Consider the following 20,700-nt stretch of genomic DNA (forward strand, 5'->3'; position numbering starts at 1 on the left):
CGCTATTTTTATCACCATCCCCTCCAAAAACATGGTATAAAAAGTGATCAAAAAGTTGCATGAACCCTAAAACAGTACCAATTAAAACTACAACCGGTCAAGCAAAAATCAAGCCCTCACACAGCTTTTTTGACTGAAAAATAAAAAAATTATGACTCGGAATATAGTGACAAAAAAAAATTAAAAAGTGATTTTATTGTGCACTCATCAAAACTTAAAAAAAACTATATACATTAGGTATCGCTTTAAGTTTATCGACCCGCAGAATAAAGTAAAATTGTCATTTATAGCCCATGGTCAACAGTGCAAAAAAAAAATAAAATATTGTCAGAATTGCTGGTTTTTGGTCAACTTGCTTGTCAAAAATTGTAATAAAAAGTGATAAAAAAAATTGCATGTACCCCAAAATGGTACCAATGAAAACTACAGGTTGTCCTGCAACAAATAAGCCCTCACACAGATCCGTTGGAGAAGAAATTAAGTTCTGGCTCTCAGAATATGACAACACAAAATGTATTTAAAAGCAGATAAGATTGGGCACCATCTGAGGGTTTTTATTTATTTACCGCGTTATTATACCCTCTTATTCTGCCCTGATGTACTTTGCCCAGCCTACATATGCCCCCAAATTATAACTGAAATACCAGTTTAACCCCATGCAAAACAACTACCAAGCTAAATCTGCGCTCCAATAGCCAAATGGCGCTCCTTCACTTCTGAGCCCTACAGTGTGCCCAAACAGTAGTTTACGTCCACATATATGGCATCGCCAGAACCCACTTAGAGGCTCTGTCACCAGATTCTCAAATCCCTATCTCCTATTGCATGTGATCGGCGCTGCAATGTAGATAACAGTAAAGTTTTTTTTGTTTTGTTTTTTAAAAACGTTCATATTTGGCCAAGTTATGAGCTATTTTTTATATATATATATATATATATATATATATATGCAAATGAGCTTTGAAATGGACAACTGGGAGTGTTTTTTCGTATGTCCAACTGGGCGTGTATTGTGTTTTTAACTGGGCGTGTTTACTTGTTTTACTAACTGGGCGTTGTGGAGAGAAGTGTATGATGCTGACGAATCAGTGACCAATCAGCATCATGCACTCCTCTCCATTCATTTACACAGCACATAGTGTTCTTACTAGAACGATGTGCAGCCACATACACAAGTGTCCTGATAATGAATACACATGACCTCCAGCCTGGACGTCATGTGTATTCAGAATCCTGACACTTCTGAATCTTTTCTGTGAGATTTCCAGCAAGGGAAACGAAATTTCGTTTACCTCGTAATCTCGCGAGATTACGCGTGGCTTGCTGGAATCTCACAGAAAAGATTCAGAAGTGTCAGGATTCAAGTAAACACGCCCAGTTAAAAAAAAACAATACACGCCCAGTTGGACATACGAAAAAAAACACGCCCAGTTGTCCATTTCAAAGCTCATTTGCATATATATATATATATATATATATATAAAATAGCTCATAACTTGGCCAAAAATGAACGTTTAAAAAAAAACAAAACACCTTTACTGTTATCTACATTTCAGCGCCGATCACATGCAATAGGAGATAGGGATTTGAGAATCTGGTGACAGAGCCTCTTTAACATTTTGAGGTATTTGTCTTTGGTGGCACAAACTGGGCACAACCGATTGTGCACTAAAATGGCATATCATTGGAAAATTGCCATTTTCACTTTGCGCCATCCGCTGTGCATTAATTTCTAATGAATAAACACCTGTGGGGTCAAATGCTCACTACACCTCTTAAAATGCATTAAGGGGTGTAGTTTCCAAAATAGGAGTCACTACTTGGGGGTTTATTTTACTATTTGACCTCAGAGCCCTGCAATTGTGGGCCAATGCTCTGAAAATCTCCAAAATAGACGTCAAATGCGCATGTTGCTCTTCACTTCTGAGCCCGGTCATATGTCCAGGCAATGATCAATGCCTTGAGGGGTGTAGTTTCTAAAATGGGGTCACTTCTTGGGGGCTTCCACTGTACTCTGGTACCTCCGGGGTTTTGCAAATGCAACATGGCATCCAAAAACCAAGCCAGCAAAATCTGTATGCCAAATAGCGCTCCTGCCTTTCTGAGCCTTGTCGTGTGTCCAAAAAGCAGTTTATGACCCCATATGGGGTCTTGCCAAAATCGTTAGAAATTTATTTTCAAACTTTGGGGTGCTTTCTCCTTTTTTTTTCCTTGTAAAAATGTAACATTTTTAAAACCTGTGGGGGTCTAAATACTCGCTATACCCCTCGATAAATTCCTTGAGGGCTTTAGTTTCCCAAATGAGGTTACTTTTGGTGGGTTTCCACTATTTGTCCCTCGGGCTCTGCAAATGCGAGATGACACCCGAAAACCATTCCAGCAAATCTTGAGCTCCAAATGCCAAATGGTGTTTCTTCCCTTCTGACCCTGCTGTGTGTCCAAAAACAGCAGTTTATCACCACATGTGGCTTATTGCTGTAAGCAGGAAAAATTGCATTTTAAATTTTGGGGTGGTTTTTCTCCTTTCATGCCCTGTAAATATTGAAGAAAAAAAATAAATTCTATTTTTATTCTTATATCCTAATTCCACTAAATTCAGCAAAAAAAAACTGTAGGGTTAAAATGTTCACTATACCCCTTGATAAATTCCTTGAGGGGTGTAGTTTGCCAAATAGTGTCTTTTTTGAGGGGGGGGGTTCCCACTGTTTCGGCACCACAAAACCTCTTCAAACCTGACGTGGTGCCTAAAATATATTCTAATAAAATGGAGGCCCCAAAATCCACTAGGTTCTCCTTTGCTGCTGAGGCCTGAGTTTGTCCATTAGCACACTAGAGCCACATGTGGGATATTGCTAAAAACTGCAGAATCTGGGCAATAAATATGGGGTTGCGTTTCTGTGGTAAAACCTTCTGCGTTACGGCCTGTTGCCCTTCCGTTGAGGGTTTCTGTCGGAGGTTTCCTTTGGTTTAACCCCTGAACGGAAGTGCAACGGTGATGTGAACAGGCACTTCCAGAAAAAAATGAATGAAAATTAGTTTTTGTCAATTTCACCTCCACTTTGCTTTAATTCCTGTGAAACACCAAAAGGGTTAGGAATCTTTCTAAATGCTGTTCCAAAATACTTTGTGGAGTGCAGATTTTAAGATGGGGTGTTCTATAAGGGGTTTCTAATATGTAAGGCCCTCAAAGCCACTTCAGAATTTAACTGGTCCCTGAAAAAATAGCCTTTTGAAATTTTCTTGAAAATGTGAGAAATTGCTGCTAAAGTCCTAAGCTTTGTAACGTACTGGAAAAAAAAATGTTCAAAAAAACAATGACAAAATAACGTAGACATATGGGAAATGTTAACTAGTAAGGGGGAGTTCAGAGTTTCTTTACAAGGTTTTTAACCGCGGAAACCGCACCGCAAAACGGCCGAAAATGCCTCCCATTCATTTCAAGCGGAGGCGTTTTTTTCCCGCGTGTGGAAAAACCGGCTCGCGAGAAAAAGGGACATGCCCTATTTTCGGGTGTTTACGCCTCTGACCTCCCATTGACATCAATGGGAGGCAGAGAAAGCGTATTTTTCGGCGTTTTATGCCTGCGGCGCACAATTGCTGCGGGTGAAAACCGGCGTGCAGGCAGAGGAAAATCTGCCTCAAAATTCCAAACGGAATTTTGAGGCAGATTTTCCTCCTGCAAAAACTACGTATGAACCCAGCCTAACTATTGTGTGGTATTACGGTCTGCTTTACAAATAGATACATTTAAATTTAGAAAGATGCAAATTTTTGCAAACTTTAGCTACATTTTGGTATTTTTCACAAACACTGAATGTATCGACCAAATTTTACCACTAACTTAGGCATCATGCACACGACCGTAGCCATGTGCATGGCCGTGTTTTCTGGGTCGGCCGGCCGGCTACGGAGTGTCAACAAATCGCGGGCTGTGCACACGGCTGCGGCCATTATTTATTTATTATTTTCTTTCTGCGGTCCGGGTTCCGGGGCCATGCACGGACCGTGGAAACCACGGTCGTGTGCTTGGCCCCATAGGAATGAATGGGGCCGCAATTTTCCGTGCAAAAGTTTGTGTGCATGGGGCCTTTAAAGTACAATATTTTCACGAGAAAACAATCTCCGAATCGCTTGAAAAAATAAAATAATTCCAAAGCTATTATCCCATAAAGTGACACATCCGATTTGAATAAAATGGCCTGGTCTGTAAGGCGAAAACAGAATGTGTCGCTAGAAATTTTTTTTTTTTAGTTGAACAGTATATAAATGATTACACATTGTTCTAATTTTTTTTAATTTTTTTCACAAGTCAGGAAATATTATAAATTAGATTCTAATTGATAACATTTCCATGTGCTGGTCACTAGAGGGAGCAATTCCCAAAATTGTAGCATTGGCATGTGGTAAAGCAACCTCATTGCTCTATGCTGCAAAATTGGAGAAGACACACTCTCTAGTGTCCTCAAACAATCCCCCCTCCTTTATCCTGGCTAGTGCCAGGAGAAAGAAGGGGGTTGAATGTTCAAACCTCCTACATTGTGTGCCGCCATTTTTTGAGCGAATGCACAGTGTAGGAGGTTTAGATACAGTGGTCATCACACAGTATAACACGAACATACACAAACCTAACTTACCTGCTCCTGCCGCTGCCTCCGCTCCTAGTCCTTGCTTCTGAACATATGGCTGGAAGCCGCGACCGGAAGTAGTAGTCTTACTGTCCGGCCGCGGCTTCCGGTCCACATGAAAATGGCGCCGGATGTCGCTCGGCCGAAGACCTTCCTTTTGGTCTGTGTGGGAGCGGCGCATACGCCATTCCCACATAGACGTCGTACGCTATAGTGAATGGAACGGCTCCCGTTCGCATTCTCTATGGGGATGTATGTGCCGTATTCCATCTCTGTATGTGTCGTTAATCGACACATACAGAGATGAAAAAAAATAGCAGCCCCCATAGAGAAGTAAAAGAGAGAAAAAAGTATAACACAAATAAATAAAATGTATTTTAATAACATACTCATTTGTAAACTGCCTGAAGAAGGGGCCTCTGTACTCTGAAAGCTTGCATATAGAACTTTTATGGTTAGCCAATAAAGGTATCATACCTATTATACTTTTGTCTTTTTTGACACAAAAGTATTTAACATTTCACAATAACATACTAAAAATGTTTTTGTGACTCCTTCCCTTTAAGGATACATTGTCTTAGTTCTTGCATTCCATCAGCCATAACGTATTTTTATTTTTCCGTTAAACAGCTGTATGATTGCTTTATTTGTGGGGCGAGTTGTATTTTTTTTTTTTTTATGGTACCATATAATGTACTGAGAAACTTTTTTTTTAAATTATTTTGTGATTTATTTATTGACCAGCATTCCTGTGTTGAAATTTGATATGCTGTGAATGTCTGGTTTTATTATCTGTTCCTTCCCCCACCCCTCCTTTTTCCTTCTGTATCCTTGGCTAAGAAAGTTGAGAAAATGTTCAATAAGAACATTGAAGAAGAGAAAAATTATTTTGTGGGGTGGAATTAACCCCTTCCTGAAATCCTCCCCTATATATACGGCGCTGTCGGGAAGGTGTTCTCGCAAACTGCAGTATAGTTACGTTGCGGTTATGGTGCGGGCTCAGAAGCGGAGCCGGCGCCATCACCGCGGGGTGACAGCTGTATTATACAGCTGGCACACTCCTGTAACGGCCAGGATCAGAGCTATTCTCCGATCCGGCCGATTAACCCCTCAGATGCTGCGCTCAATAGAGCGCAGCATCTGAGTGGTTTTAACCCGACCGGCAACCCAGCAACGCAATCACTGGGTTGCTATGGCAATCGGAGGCCAAATAATGGCTTCCGTGTCTGCCTTGTACGGAAGCCGGTGAGGAGCCGCCTCTGGCGGGTACTCCTAGTCTTGCGGTCAATGAATAACTGACTGCTCTAATACACTGCACTAGTGGGGCAAGTCAAAAAAGTAAAATAAAGTTAATAAAAATGTCGTAAAACAATAAAAACACACACGTTTCAAGTAAAAAAAAAAAAAAAAAAAAAGCCAAACTGCCTTTTTTCCCATAATAAATGTTTTATGGGAAAAACTTAAAATATAAAAAAAAACTATACATAATCGGCATCGCTGCGTCCGCAACGACCCAAACTATAAAACTATTATGTCATTTATCCCGCACGGTGAACGCCGGTAAAAAAAAAAAAGAAAACCGCCAGAATCTTTGTTTTTAGGTCCCATCTCCCCCTAAAAAATACTATAAAAAGTGATCAAAAAGTCACATTTACTCCAAAATAATACCAATAAAAACGACAACCCGTCCCGGAAAAAAATAATTCCTGATACCGCTTTGTCAACGCAAAAATAAAAGTTATCGGTCTTAGAATATGGCGACACAGAAAACAAATGATTTTATTAAAAAAAAGTGATTTTATTGTGCAAAAGCTGCAATACATTAAAAAAAACTATATGAATTTGGTATCGCCGTAATCCTATCAACCCGTGGAATAAAGTTGACATGTAATTTATGGCGCACTTTGAATTCCGAAAAAAAACAATAAAAAACTATTCCAGAATTGCTTGTTTTTGGTAATTTCCTATACCAAAAAATGAAATAAAAAGTGATCAAAAAGTCGTATGTGTTCCAAAATGGTACCAATAAAATCTACAGCCCGTCTTGAAAAAAACAAGCCTACACACCGCTCAATCAACTGAAAAATAAAAAAGTTATGCCACTAGTAATACAGTGATGAAAAAACATCTCAATGCGCAGGCCGGAGGGGAACATTCCTTCAGTTTCAGGGCCATAGTATTTAGGAACTAGGAAGGTAAGGGCATAGCACATATGTTGGAAGCGAGGGCGCCCTTATTATACCAGCGCAAAACATTCCTAGCAAAATTTCCCAAACTACAAAGGCGAAAGTGTCCCCAAATTATAGGGTTACAAAAGGGGGATAAGAAAGGACACCATTTATCGGTGTGACACCGACCTGAGCTTAACTGATTGCTTCACAGCGTGTAACATATCTATGGATAATTGTATTATTTACCCCATTATTATACCCTCTTATTATGCCCTTGATGTACTCTGCACAGATTACATATACCCCCACATTATAAACTTAAATACCAGCAAAACCCAAAACAGAACTACTACCAAGCAAAATCCATGCTCGAAATGGCGGTTCCCTTCTTAGCCCTACAGCGTGCCCAAACAGCAATTTATGTTCACAGGTAAGGCATTACCATACCCTGGAGAACCCGCTTAACAATTTATGGGGTAAGATTCTCTAGGGGCACAACATATTGTGCGGTGAATAGGCAGATCAGTGAAAAAAATTGCAATTTTCACTTCGCACCATCCACTGCATATTAATTTCTGAAAAACACCTGTGGGGGTCTAAATTCTCACTACACCCCTGATAAATGCCTTTAGGGTGTAGTTTCTAAAACAGGGTCACTTTTATTTGGTACATCAGGGGTTTTGCAAATGCAACATGGCGTCCGCAAACCACTCCAGCAAAATCTACGCTCCAAAAGTCAAATACCGCTCCTTTTCTTCTGTAAACAGCCGTTTATAACCACACATGGGGTGTTCCTGTACTCGGGAGAAATTCCTTTGTTGGGGGGGGCTTTTCCTTCCTTCCTCAGGGGGTGCAGTTTCCCAAATGGAGTCACTTTTGGGGTGTTTCCACTGTACTAGTACTACAGGGGCTCAGCAAATGTGACGTGGCTCCCAGGCTTTCCACTGTTTTTGCCCCACGAGACCTCTTCAAAGCTGACATGGTGCCCAAAATATATTCTAATAAAAAGAAGTCCCCAAAATCCTCTAGGTACTCCTTTTGCTTCTGAGGCCGGTGTTTCAGTCCATAAGCACACTAGAGCCACATGTGGGATATTTCCTAAAACTGCAGAACCTGGGAAATAAATATGGAGTTGCGTTACTCTGGTAAAACCTTCTGGGTTACAAAAAAAATGGATTTTAAAACAAAATGAAATTTGTAAATTTCACCTCTACTTTGCTTTAAATTCCTGTGAAACACCTAAAGGGTTAATAAACTTTCTAAATGCTTTTTTGAATACTTTGACGGGTCTAGTTTCTAAAATGGGGTGTTTTATGGAGATTTCTAATATATAAACCCCTCAAAGCCACTTAAGAACTGAACTGGTACCTAAAAAAGAGCCTTTTGAAATTTTCTTGAAAATGTGAGAAATTGCTGCTAAAGTTCTAAGCCTTGTAACCCCCTAGAAAAATAAGTGTTCCAAAAACGATGTAGACATATGGGGGATGTTAATTAGCAACTTTTTTGTGTGGTATAACTGCCTGTCTTACAAGCAGATACATTTAACTTTAGAAAAATGCACATTTTTGCTAAATTTTACTGTTTTTCACAATTAAATACTGAATATATCGACCAAATTTTACCACTATCTTAAAGTCCAATGTGTCACGACAAAACCATTTCAGAATCGCTTGGATAGGTAAAAGCATTCCAGAGTTATTAGCTCATAAAGCAAAACATGTCAGATTTGAAAAATGAGGCTCTGTAAGGAAGGTCAAAAGTGGCCAAAGCAGGAAGGGGTTAAGAAACAACAACAAAAAACAGAATTCCGCCATAGTTTTTGTGGGTTTGCTTTTACGGAATTCACTCTGCAGTAAAAATGTTAACCCTATTCTGCGGGTCAACTTGATTCTTGTGTCACCATATTCTGAGACCCATAACTGTTATATTTTCTGTCTATGGAGTGGTGTAAGCTTGTTTTTTGCGGGACGAGCAGTAGTTTTATGGGTAATATTTTGGGGTATATGTCACAAAAAAAGCAAATCTAGCATTTTTTTTCCTATGGTGCTTACCTGGCTGGTTGAAGAACATGATATTTTTTACAGACACCGTGATACCAGTTGTTTTTTATTGTTTAATTTATGGGAAAAGAGATTATTGGATTGCTTATTCCATACACTGCAATACTTGCAGTGGATTGCAGTTTTCTGTGCAAGGCTTAATAGTAGAGCATAGAAGGCAGACCTGGTGGCCTTAAAGAGACCCCTGGCTGACCCAAATATTTTGTCACTCCGATGCCGCGGTTGCTATTAAGGGGCAAAAGGCCGGGATAAAAGTAATCTCCAAACCTTGCTGTTGCAGGCAGGTTTCATATGTATAAAACGGCCGGCATCCTTCAGGTATGGTGCGGGCTCTAATACTGAGTCCGCTTCATATTGTCATAGCACACACCCGCCAATATGCAACGGATGACGCTGAGGGTTTAAGGCTCTCTGCCTCTGGCAGGGCTTAGCTGAAGCCTGTACAAAATACAATATACTGCAATGCATGTGTATTGTACCAGCTATGTAACCATCAAGTATTAAAAGTTTAAAAAAACCAAAAACAACCTTTTCCCATTTTCCCCAAGCACCATGTAATATGGCTTTTTCTTTTGGCACTCTGCCCTGAAGGCCAGCATCCCGGAGTCGCCTCTTCACTGTAGATGTTGACACTGGCGTTTTGCGGGTACTATTTAATGAAGCTGCCAGTTGAGGAACTGTGAGGCGTCTATTTCTCAAACTAGAGACTCTAATGTACAGGGTGGGCCATTTATATGGATACACCTAAATAAAATGGGAAGGGTTGGTGATATTAACTTCCTGTTTGTGGCACATTAGTATATGGGAGGGGGGAAACTTTTCAAGCTGGGTGTTGACCATGGCGGCCATTTTGAAGTTGGCCATTTTGTATCCAACTTTAGTTTTTTCAATGGGAAGAGGGTCATGTGACACATCAAACTTATCGAGAATTTCAGAAGAAAAACAATGGTGTGCTTGGTTTTAACGTTACTTTATTCTTTCATGAGTTATTTACAAGTTTCTGACCACTTATAAAATGTGTTCAAAATGCTGCCCATTGTGTTGGATTGTCAATGCAACCCTCTTCTCCCACTCTTCACACACTGATAGCAACACCGCAGAAGAAATGCTAGCACAGGCTTCCAGTATCCGTAGTTTCAGTTGCTGCACATCTTGTATCTTCACAGCATAGACAATTTCCTTCAGATGACCCCAAAGATAAAAGTCTAAAGGGGTCAGATCAGGAGGCATTTCTTCTGCGGTGTTGCTATCAGTGTGTGAAGAGTGGGAGAAGAGGGTTGCATTGACAATCCAACACAATGGGCAGCACTTTGAACACATTTTATAAGTGGTCAGAAACTTGTAAATAACTCATGAAAGAATAAAGTAACGTTAAAACCAAGCACACCATTGTTTTTCTTGTGAAATTCTCGATAAGTTTGATGTGTCACATGACCCTCTTCCCATTGAAAAAACTAAAGTTGGATACAAAATGGCCGACTTAAAAATGGCCGCCATGGTCAACACCCAGCTTGAAAAGTTTCCCCCCTCCCATATACTAATGTGCCACAAACAGGAAGTTAATATCACCAACCATTCCCATTTTATTTAGGTGTATCCATATAAATGGCCCACCCTGTATATTTGTGTGTGTAATATATATATTTGCGTGCGTGCGTACAAATACTATCTTATATATATATATTCCTATACAGGAAGCAGTTCATACCGGTTACATTTTCTGTTTTGCTTAAACCATTTAGGTCATGTCTTACTGCAATTGTTAATTTCTTTTGCCACCCAATATGAGCATTCAGATACTAGTCCTGCTTATAATTTGCTTGTACAAAAGTGCTATTTGCAGATTTTAACTTGCTCAGAGAGCCGTTGTTGTTTGTTACCATAATCCTTTTATGTCCATCAAAATCTTTCTGCCAGTTTTATTCATTGGTAATAATACTCTCACAAAGCGTAAGTTTCTGCCTGTGGCCTATTAACCCCTTCCCGACATCCGCCGTATATATACGGCGCTGTCGGGAGGTGCTTCCCGCAAAGCGCCGTACATGTACGGCGCAGTGATGGTGCGGGCTCAGGAGCAGAGCCGGCACCATCACCGCGGGGTGACAGCTGTATTATACAGCTGGCACCCTCCTGTAACTGCCAGGACTGGAGCTATTCTCCGATCCGGCAGATTAACCCCTCAGATGCTGCGCTCAATAGAGCGCAGCATCTGATAGGTTTTCACCCGATCGGCAACCCAGTGATGCAATCGCTGGGTTGCTGTGGCAATCGGACGCCAGAAAATGGCGTCCGAGTCTGCCTTGTACTGGAGCCGATGAGGACCCGCCTGCGGCGCGTCCTCATAGGCTTGCTGTCAGTGAATAACTGACAGCGCTAATACACTGCACTACATATGTAGTGCAGTGTATTAGAGTAGCGATCGGGGCATCAGGCCCTCATGTCCCCTAGTGGGACAAGTAAAAAAAAGTTAATAAAAATGTGGTAAAACAATAAAAACACACACGTTTCAAATAAAAATAAAGCTAAACTGACTTTTTTTCCCATAGTAAGTCTTTTATTATGGGAAAAACCGTAAAAATCAAAAAAACTATACATAATTGGTATCGCCGCGTCCGTAACGACCCAAACTACAAAACTATTATGTAATTTATCCCGCACGGTGAACGCGGTAAAAAAAAAACATGAAAAACAGCGCCAGAATCTTTGTTTTTAGTTCACGTCTCCTTCCAAAAAATGCTATAAAAATTGATCAAAAAGTCACATTTACTCCAAAATAGTACCATGAAAAACGACAATCCGCCCCGCAAAAAATAATCCCTGACACCGTTTCGTGCACGCAAAAATAAAAAAGTTATGGGTCTTAGAATATGGCGAGACAGAAAACAAATGATTTTATAAAAAAAGTGATTTTATTGTGCAAAAGCTGCAATACATAAAAAAAACTATATAAATTTGGTATCGCCGTAATCGTATCGACCCGCAGAATAAAGCTAACATGTAATTTAGGGCACACTGTGGATGCCGATATAAAAAACTATTCCAGAATTGCTTGTTTTTGGTAATTTCCTTTACCAAAAAATGAAATAAAAAGTGATCAAAAAGTCGTATGTGTTCTAAAATGGTACCAATAAAATCTACAGCCCGTCTCGCAAAAAACAAGCCCGCACACCGCTCAATCTACTGAAAAATAAAAAAGTTATGGCACTAGTAATGCGGTGATGAAAAAACATCTCAATGCGCAGGCCGGAGGGGAACATTCCTTCAGTTTCAGGGCCCTAGTATTTAGGAACTAGGAAAGGGAAGGGACATAGCACATCCGCTGGAAGCGAGGGCGCCCGTATTATACCAGCGCAAAACTTTCCCAGCAATATTTCCCAAACTACGAAGGAGAAAAAGTCTATCAGTGTGACACCGGCCTGTGCATAACGGATCGCTTCACAGCGTAACACATATCTATGGATAATTGTATTATTTACCCCATTATTATACCCTCTTATTATGCCCTGATGTACTCCGCACAGATTACATATACCCCTGATATACTCCGCACAGATTACATATGCCCCCACATTATAAACGGAAATACCAGCAAAACCCCAAACAGAACTATTACCAAGCAAAATCCATGCTCAAAATGGCGGTCTTTCCCTTCTTAGCCATACAGTGTGCCCAAACAGCAATTTATGGCCACAAGTAAGGCATTACCATACCCGGGAGAACCCGCTTAACAATTTATGGGGTAAGATTCTCTAGGGGCACAACATCTTGTGCGGTGAATGGGCAGATCAGTGGAGAAATTTCAATTTTCACTTTGCACAATCCACTGCGTATTCATTTCTGAAAAACACCTGTGGAGTCTAAATTCTCACTACATCCCTTGATAAATGCCTTTAGGGGTGTAGTTTCTAAAACGGGGTCACTTTTGTTTGGTACATCAGTGGTTTTGCAAATGCAACATGGCGTCCGCAAACCATTCCAGCAAAATCTACGCTCCAAAAGATAAATACCGCTCCTTTTCTTCTGAATGCTCCCATATATGTAAACAGCTGATTATAACCACATATGGGGTGTTACCGTACTCGGGAGAAATTACTTTACAAATGTTGGGGTGCATTTTCTTCCCTATTCCTTGTAAAAATGAAAAATGTGTATCTAAAACTACATCTTGTTGGAAAAAAAATTATTTTTCATTTTCATGGCTTAATTCTAATTAATTCAGCAAAAAACCTTTGGGATCAAAATTTTCACTATACCCCTAGATGATTCCTCAGGGGGTGCAGTTTCCCAAATGGAGTCACTTTTGGGGTGTTTCCACTGTACTAGTACTACAGGGGCTCAGCAAATATGACATGACACCCAGAAACCATTCCAAAATCCAAATGGTGCTCCTTCCATTCTGAGCCCTACCGTGTGTCCAAACAGATGTTTGTGACCACATGTGGGGTATTGTTTTACTCGGGAGAAGTTGCTTTACAAATGTTGCAGTGCTTTTTCTCCTTCAGTCCTTGTGGAAATGAAAAAAAAATACCTAAACCTACATTTTCTTTGAAAAAATGTAGATTTTCATTTTTACGGCCTACTTACAATAAGTTCTGTAAAAAAACTGGCTGGTCAAAATGCTTGCTACACCCCTAGATAATTTCCTCATGGGGTGTAGTTTCCAAAATGGGGTCACTTGTTGGGGGTTTCCACTGTTTTGTCCCCTCAGGAGCTTTGCAAATGCGACATGGCCTCCGCAAACCATTCCTGCTAAATTTGAGTTCCAAAAGCCAAATGGCACTCTTTCCCTTCTCAGCCTCGCTGTGTGTCCAAACAGCCGTTTATTACCACATGTGGGGTATTGTTTTACTCGGGAGAAATTTCTTTACAAATTTTATGGTGCTTTTTCTCCTTTAGTCCTTGTGGAAATGAAAAAAAATTAGCTAAACCTACATTTTATTTGAAAAAATTTAGATTTTCATTTTCACAGCCTACTTGCAATAATTTCTTCAAAAAACCTGTGGGGTCAAAATGCTCACTATATCCCTAGATAATTTCCTCGAGGGGTATAGTTTCCAAAATGGGGTCACTTGTTGGGGGTTTCCACTGTTTTGTCACCTCAGGGGCTTTGCAAATGCGACATGGCCTCCGCAAACCATTCCTGCTAAATTTGAGCTCCAAGAGCCAAATGGCACACTTTCCATTCTAATCCCTGCCGTGTGTCCAAACAATCGTTTATTACCACATGTAGGGTATTGTTTTACTCGGGAGAAATTGCTCTACAAATGTTGTGGTGCTTTTTCTACTTTAGTTCTTTTGGAAATGAAAAAAAATTAGCTAAACCTACATTTTATTTGAAAAAATGTAGATTTTCATTTTCATGGCCTAGTTCCAAAAATTTTTGCAAAAAAACTGGCCGGTCAAAATGCTTGCTACACCCCTAGATAAATTCCTCGAGGGGTGTAGTTTCCAAAATGGAGTCACTTTTGGGGGGTTTCCACTGTTTTAGTTCCACTAGACCTGTTCAAAGCGGATATGGTGCCTAAAATATATTCTAATAAAAAGGAGGCCCAAAATCCACCAGGTGCTCCTTTGCTTCTGAGGCCGGTGTTTCAGTCCAGTAGCACACTAGGGCCATATGTGGGATATTTCCTAAAACTGCAGAACCTGGGCAATAAATATTGAGTTGCATTTCTTGGGTAAAACATTCTGTGGTATAAAAAAAATGGATTCAAAATGAATTTCTGGAAAAAAATAATGAACTTTGTAAATTTCACCTCTACTTTGCCTTAATTCCTGCGCAATGTCTAAAGGGTTAAGAAACTTTCTAAATGCTGTTTTGAATACTTTGATGGGTGCAGTTTTTAAAATGGGGTGACTTATTGGGGGTTTCTAATATCTAAGGACCTCAAAGCCACTTCACAACTGAACTGGCCCCTGTAAAAATAGCATTTTGAAATTTTCTTGAAAATGTGAGAAATTGCTGCTAAAGTTCTAAGCCTTGTAACGTCCTAGAAAAATAAAATGATGATCAAAATACGATGCCAATATAAAGTAGACATATGGGGGATGTTAGTTAGCAACATTTTTGTGTGGTATAACTGCCTGTCTTACAAGCAGATACATTTAAATTGAGAAAAATGCTAATTTTTGCAATTTTTCGCTAAATTTTGGTGTTTTTCACAATTAAATACTGAATGTATCGGGCAAATTTTGCCAGTAACATAAAGTCCAATGTGTCACGAGAAAACAATCTCAGAATCGCTTGGATAGGTAAAGGCATTCCGGAGTTATTACCACATAAAGTGAAACACGTCAGATTTGAAAAATGAGGCTCTGTCAGGAAGGTCAAAAGTGGCCAAAGAGGGAAGGGGTTAATAAGGGCCTGTGTTTGGTGTTATTGATGTGTGGCATAACAATAATGGGAACATGGGCTTGTTCATTTGACTCTGTTAATGAATAGACAGATACATTCCAGGGTGTCTTTCTGCCTTGTAGAGTAATACAAAAGTGTGTTTTACCCCTTTAAATGTCACTACTTTGAGGAAGACTGTTGTCATCCAATTCTTTTTTTCATATAACTGGTGTCACAAATCTTTGGCATGTTTTAGCCTATTATTCAAGTTTATTTTGATTTTGATTTTTTTATTGTGACCCCCATTGAGACTGATGTGAGTGTTTGACAATCTTTCTACACCGTTGCAGAATATGTTGGTTCTATGTAAGCAGTAGGAAATAATGTGAAGGTCCAACTTGAAGCCACTTTGAGGGCATGTTCCCACACACCAGATCTGCTGCGGGTTTTGTGCAACAGAAAATCTGCAGTGAAATCGAAAAAAAAAACGCTGATAAATCTGTCACAGAAATCTGCAGAAAATAGTGCGTTTTTGTGGCGCATATTGCTGCGGAAACGCTGCTATTTTCCCGCAATGGTTTTACCTGCGGATTTAGTGTTAGGCTACATTCACACGAGCGTATCCGATTCACGTTCGTGAATCTGGGCCGTGTGTGTTGCGTTATTGGATCCGTGCTTTGTGATTGGCATGCGTTATTCACGCACTTGTAAAGCATATTTTTATTTTCAATTGAATTGGTGCGTAAATCACGCACAGCACACGGATGTGCATCCGTGTACTGTGAGTGATTTTCACGCACCCATTGACTATATTGACTTTGTGAAAAACTCACCAATATGGGACATGCAGTGAGTTTTACGCAACGGACCTACGGTGCTTGAAAACTACTGCATGTGTGAACTGCCCCATTGAAATCAATGAGTCTGTGTGCTGCGCGTGATTTTCCTTCGCAGCACACGGACGTTATTCACGTTCGTCTGAGCCCTTAAACCCTGAGCATAACAAAGTATATGTGCACATGTGGATGTCCAGCAGTTGTTACTGCATTTTCGCTGTGAAAACCGCAATAAAACAAATCTCTTGCGGATTTTCTGCTCCCTATTGAAATCTATGGGCCAAAAACGCAGCATTTCCACACAGAACCCGCAGCATAAATTGATGGACGTCCTGTTACACAAAGTCGCACCGCAGAAAGCTTTTCTGCGTTTGTTTTTTTTTCCCACAGCGTGTGGCAGATTTTTTTAAATCTCTTCACTTTGCTGCTACAGTAAATGCTGCGGAATTTCCGCAAAGAATTCTGTTGTGATAATTTCTCAATTATTTATTTTTATTTTTGTCTCTAGCTGTCCAGCGGGGACGGATTCCTCCTGCTCACTCCAGTGCAAGCCCCACTACTGCACCTGGTGGTGCTGAATATTTTAACGGACAGCCGGTTTCTGAACTCATCTCTCAGCTTCTTCGAGCAGAGCCTTACCCAGCATCACGTTATGGTTCACAATATGCTCAGCAGGGCAGTGTTATGGGCATTGACAACATTTGTGAGCTGGCTGCCAGGTTACTTTTTAGCACAGTGGAATGGTCCCGGAACATCCCCTACTTTCCAGAGCTGGCCATGGCTGACCAGGTTTCCCTGCTGAGATTGAGTTGGAGTGAACTGTTTGTGCTAAATGCAGCACAGTCCGCCCTTCCACTGCACATGGCACCACTGCTGGCTGCTGCTGGGTTCCATGCTTCTCCTATGTCTGCTGACAGGGTGGTCTCCTTTATGGACCAGATACGTGTTTTTCAGGACCAGGTAGAAAAGCTCAATCGTCTACAAGTGGACTCTGCGGAGTATGCCTGTCTGAAGGCCATTGCACTCTTTACTTCTGGTAATGTAGTTCCTATTAAAATCTGTATTCTTATTTACAATTCATTTTTCTGTTTTTTTGCATGGTGTTGCTACTTTGTCTTGTTTTAACGTGTTCCAGTTAATTTATTCTTGATGACTTTCTCTTTGCCATTTCTTCAAAAAATTTCCATACTAAGCTATATTTTTTTTCCCTTTTACCTCAGATGCCTGTGGTCTTACTGATCCAGCTCATGTGGAGAGCTTACAAGAAAAAGCCCAAGTGGCTCTAACAGAGTATGTCCGTGCTCAGTACCCTTCTCAACCTCAACGTTTTGGAAGGCTTCTGCTGCGCTTGCCTGCTCTCAGAGCTGTACCTGCATCCCTCATTTCCCAGTTGTTTTTTATGAGGCTAGTTGGCAAAACTCCCATAGAGACACTTATTCGGGACATGCTTCTTTCTGGAAGCAGTTTTAATTGGCCCTACTCATCTGGTCAGTAGCAGCAGATAGCACTTGGTTGATTCTTACGTTGGTTGAATCTTCTACACTACATGGGGACAGCTTTATTACACTTTTGCTCTGTGTGAGCTCCTTCTCTAGATTACCAAGGCACTTCCAGAAATTATGGAGAAATGGTTTTACAGTCTCCCCAGGAATATTTCTTTTTAATGTATGTGAGCTGTCGGTTACCATGTCTGAGGAACCATTTTGTAAGCCATTATGACTAGGCTGGTTGTTTTTGATAAAAGCACTAAATAGCCCTCGAGCAGTTGCAAGGGGCGCTCTAGAACACACTCACAAATAACAGTTTCAATGAAATCCCTAGGAGTTTTACTTGATTTTGAGTATATATATCTCAGTCTACATCCTCTCTACCTCCTGAATGTCTGTCTACATTTATTGTCCAAAAAGAAAGCTGCACCAAGGATGAAAAGGAACTGCCATTTTAAGCATTTATCAGAGACAGCTCATTGGAACCCATTATTTAACAGAGACTAGATAGACTGGGACCCTGTATTTTAAGGGCAGGACTCTCTAATAACATAATGTGGTTGAAGAGATGTTTAACCTTCCCTTGGTTGTATCGTTGTAGCAGCTTTTTAATCATTTTTATTTCCTTTCATAATCTATTTCTTTTTTTACTTATGTCATAGTTATGATTAACCAATCAACATCCAAAACTAAAATGCCAATTATATGCATTCGTTTATGAATGCATGAAATACACCTTTCTAAAAGTACTTTTAATTTTATTTATTTTTTTTAAATTCTTAAATTTATTTTTTGTTTTCTCATTACATTTTAAGAAAATTAAAGGGAATGTGTCATTAGAATATTACTTATTGTTTAAGTGAAGTTTTTACCATTTTTTGGTGGTATTTTCCATGTCATTATCTACAGGGTGGGCCATTTATATGGATACACCTAAATAAAATGGGAATGGTTGGTGATATTAACTTCCTGTTTGTGGCACATTAGTATATGGGAGGGCGGAAACTTTTCAAGCTGGGTGTTGACCATGGCGGCCATTTTGAAGTCTGCCATTTTGTATCCAACTTTAGTTTTTTCAATGGGAAGAGGGTCATGTGACACATCAAACTTATCGAGAATTTCACAAGAAAAACAATGGTGTGCTTGGTTTTAACGTTACTTTATTCTTTCATGAGTTATTTACAAGTTCAAAGTGCTGCCCATTGTGTTGGATTGTCAATGCAACACTCTTCTCCCACTCCTCACACACTGATAGCAGCACCGCAGAAGAAATGCCTCCCGATCTGACCCCCTTAGACTTTTATCTTTGGGGTCATCTGAAGGCAATTGTCTATGCTGTGAAGATACGAGATGTGCAGCAACTGAAACTACAGATACTGGAAGCCTGTGCTAGCATTTCTTCTGCGGCGTTGCTATCAGTGTGTGAAGAATGGGAGAAGAGGGTTGCATTGACAATCCAACACAATGGGCAGCACTTTGAACACATTTTATAAGTGGTCAGAAACTTGTAAATAACTCATGAAAGAATAAAGTAACGTTAAAACCAAGCACACCATTGTTTTTCTTGTGAAATTCTCGATAAGTTTGATGTCACATGATCCTCTTCCCATTGAAAAAACTAAAGTTGGATACAAAATGGCCGACTTAAAAATGGCCACCATGGTCAACACCCAGCTTGAAAAGTTTCCCCCCTCCCATATACTAATGTGCCACAAACAGGAAGTTAATATCACCAACCATTCCCATTTTATTTAGGAGTATCCATATAAATGGCCCACCCTGTATATTAACAATAAAAACCCTGAATTCTTGCAGTTTTCATTCAGGCCACAGATGCTCACAATAAACTGCTTAAAAGTGATCTCTAGCGAACAGGAAGTGTCAGTCCTCTTATCACAGGCAGGATTATAATGTTGGGGAACATCTCTATTGTAAAGCTGGTGGCAGATAACACAGAAATTTGCTTCGGTACAAATAAATTTGCTGCGAATAGCAAGTTCCCCGATTGTCCTGTCTTACTCTCTGATGTCATCTAGGACTGTATCCAAGGATACAGTCCTAGAAGTCATCAGAAGGGCTATCGGGGCAATTGCGATTCCACCCCTAAAATAAAAAAAAAATAACATACTCACCCCTTGTCTTCCATAGCGAAGCCTTCCTGCCGGCCTCCTGAGATGACATTGGTTTTTCCCATGTGTCCACTGCAGCCAATGAGAGGCTGCAGCAGTCCCATGGGACAAAACCGTAATCCCAGGAGGTATGCAGAGACACGAGAGACCAGGAGAGGGTGAGTATGGTATTTTTATCGCCTTTCTTTTTTACTTTAATCTGTAATATGGTGGCTGCCATTTTTCACCTTTGTACACTGAACCTCTAAAGTTTCGGATTTCAGCAAATCTGAAACTTTTGGGAAATTCAGACCGGATAAGTGCGATCTCTACTGAGGACTGAAGACATGATTTTGTATTAAAACTTTCTACTTCCTTTTTAAAGGGTTTCCACTCTTTTTGGTAAGTAATGGCATAGTGCTATTATATGCCATAACTTACTGATCCTGGAGGTCTATATTCTCTGGGACCCCAACTAATCACTATAAAGAAGGCACCACAATGCTAGTAAAGCAGTGGCCCATTTTCTCTACATTGTGCCACTTTCAGCCCAATGCTGAGCAGGAACCACAATTTACCACCATTCACTTGAATTGAGCTGTGTTGCAGTTCTAACACATTGCGGTTTGCTGCTTGTCGTTCTCTTTATCTGTGGATGTTCAGCAGGCGGATCCTTCACTGATAGTAAGTTACAGTACAACCCTAGTATATGCTATAATTTACGATGGTGGGAATACCCATTTAATCGCTAATCATGAATTCCAGATTTTGCTTCATCAACCAGAATATTACAGCGGTATATTGAAAGTTGTTCAAAAGGGGTCTAAGGGCAGAGTTTACCAAAGTATTATTGGTAAAAATACAGCATAATGTGCTGTATTTTATTCTTGACTGAAGCATCTGACCTATTTCACTTCTGGGTTAGTTGTTCGGCTCTTCTGTTTCAAATGCAATGTAGATATTTGAAGTGATTTCTAGACGACCTCCAGAACATATTACTTGCATTTTCCTACTTACTTTGATAGTAGTTCTGTACAACTTGAAAGCACAAGGCTGGACTGAAATACAGGCCTGGATTA

The 20,700-nt window shown here is 40.2% G+C and overlaps 1 protein-coding gene across 2 annotated transcripts in view; it reads left to right on the top strand.

Annotated features, from left to right (window-relative positions):
• NR2F6 (nuclear receptor subfamily 2 group F member 6) overlaps positions 1-18,439 on the top strand; it is a 43,013-nt gene extending 24,574 nt beyond the window's left edge. For both annotated transcript variants that reach the window (XM_075850869.1, XM_075850878.1), the window contains exons 3-4: positions 16,535-17,062; positions 17,247-18,439. In XM_075850869.1, coding sequence (XP_075706984.1) covers positions 16,535-17,062; positions 17,247-17,521 — 803 coding nt within the window. In that variant the 3' untranslated portion in view covers positions 17,522-18,439. The remainder of the gene's footprint in view (positions 1-16,534; positions 17,063-17,246) is intronic.
• The last annotated feature ends 2,261 nt before the right edge of the window (positions 18,440-20,700 follow it).

Source organism: Rhinoderma darwinii, chromosome 1 (assembly GCF_050947455.1).
Source record: "Rhinoderma darwinii isolate aRhiDar2 chromosome 1, aRhiDar2.hap1, whole genome shotgun sequence".
Taxonomy (NCBI): domain Eukaryota; kingdom Metazoa; phylum Chordata; class Amphibia; order Anura; family Rhinodermatidae; genus Rhinoderma; species Rhinoderma darwinii.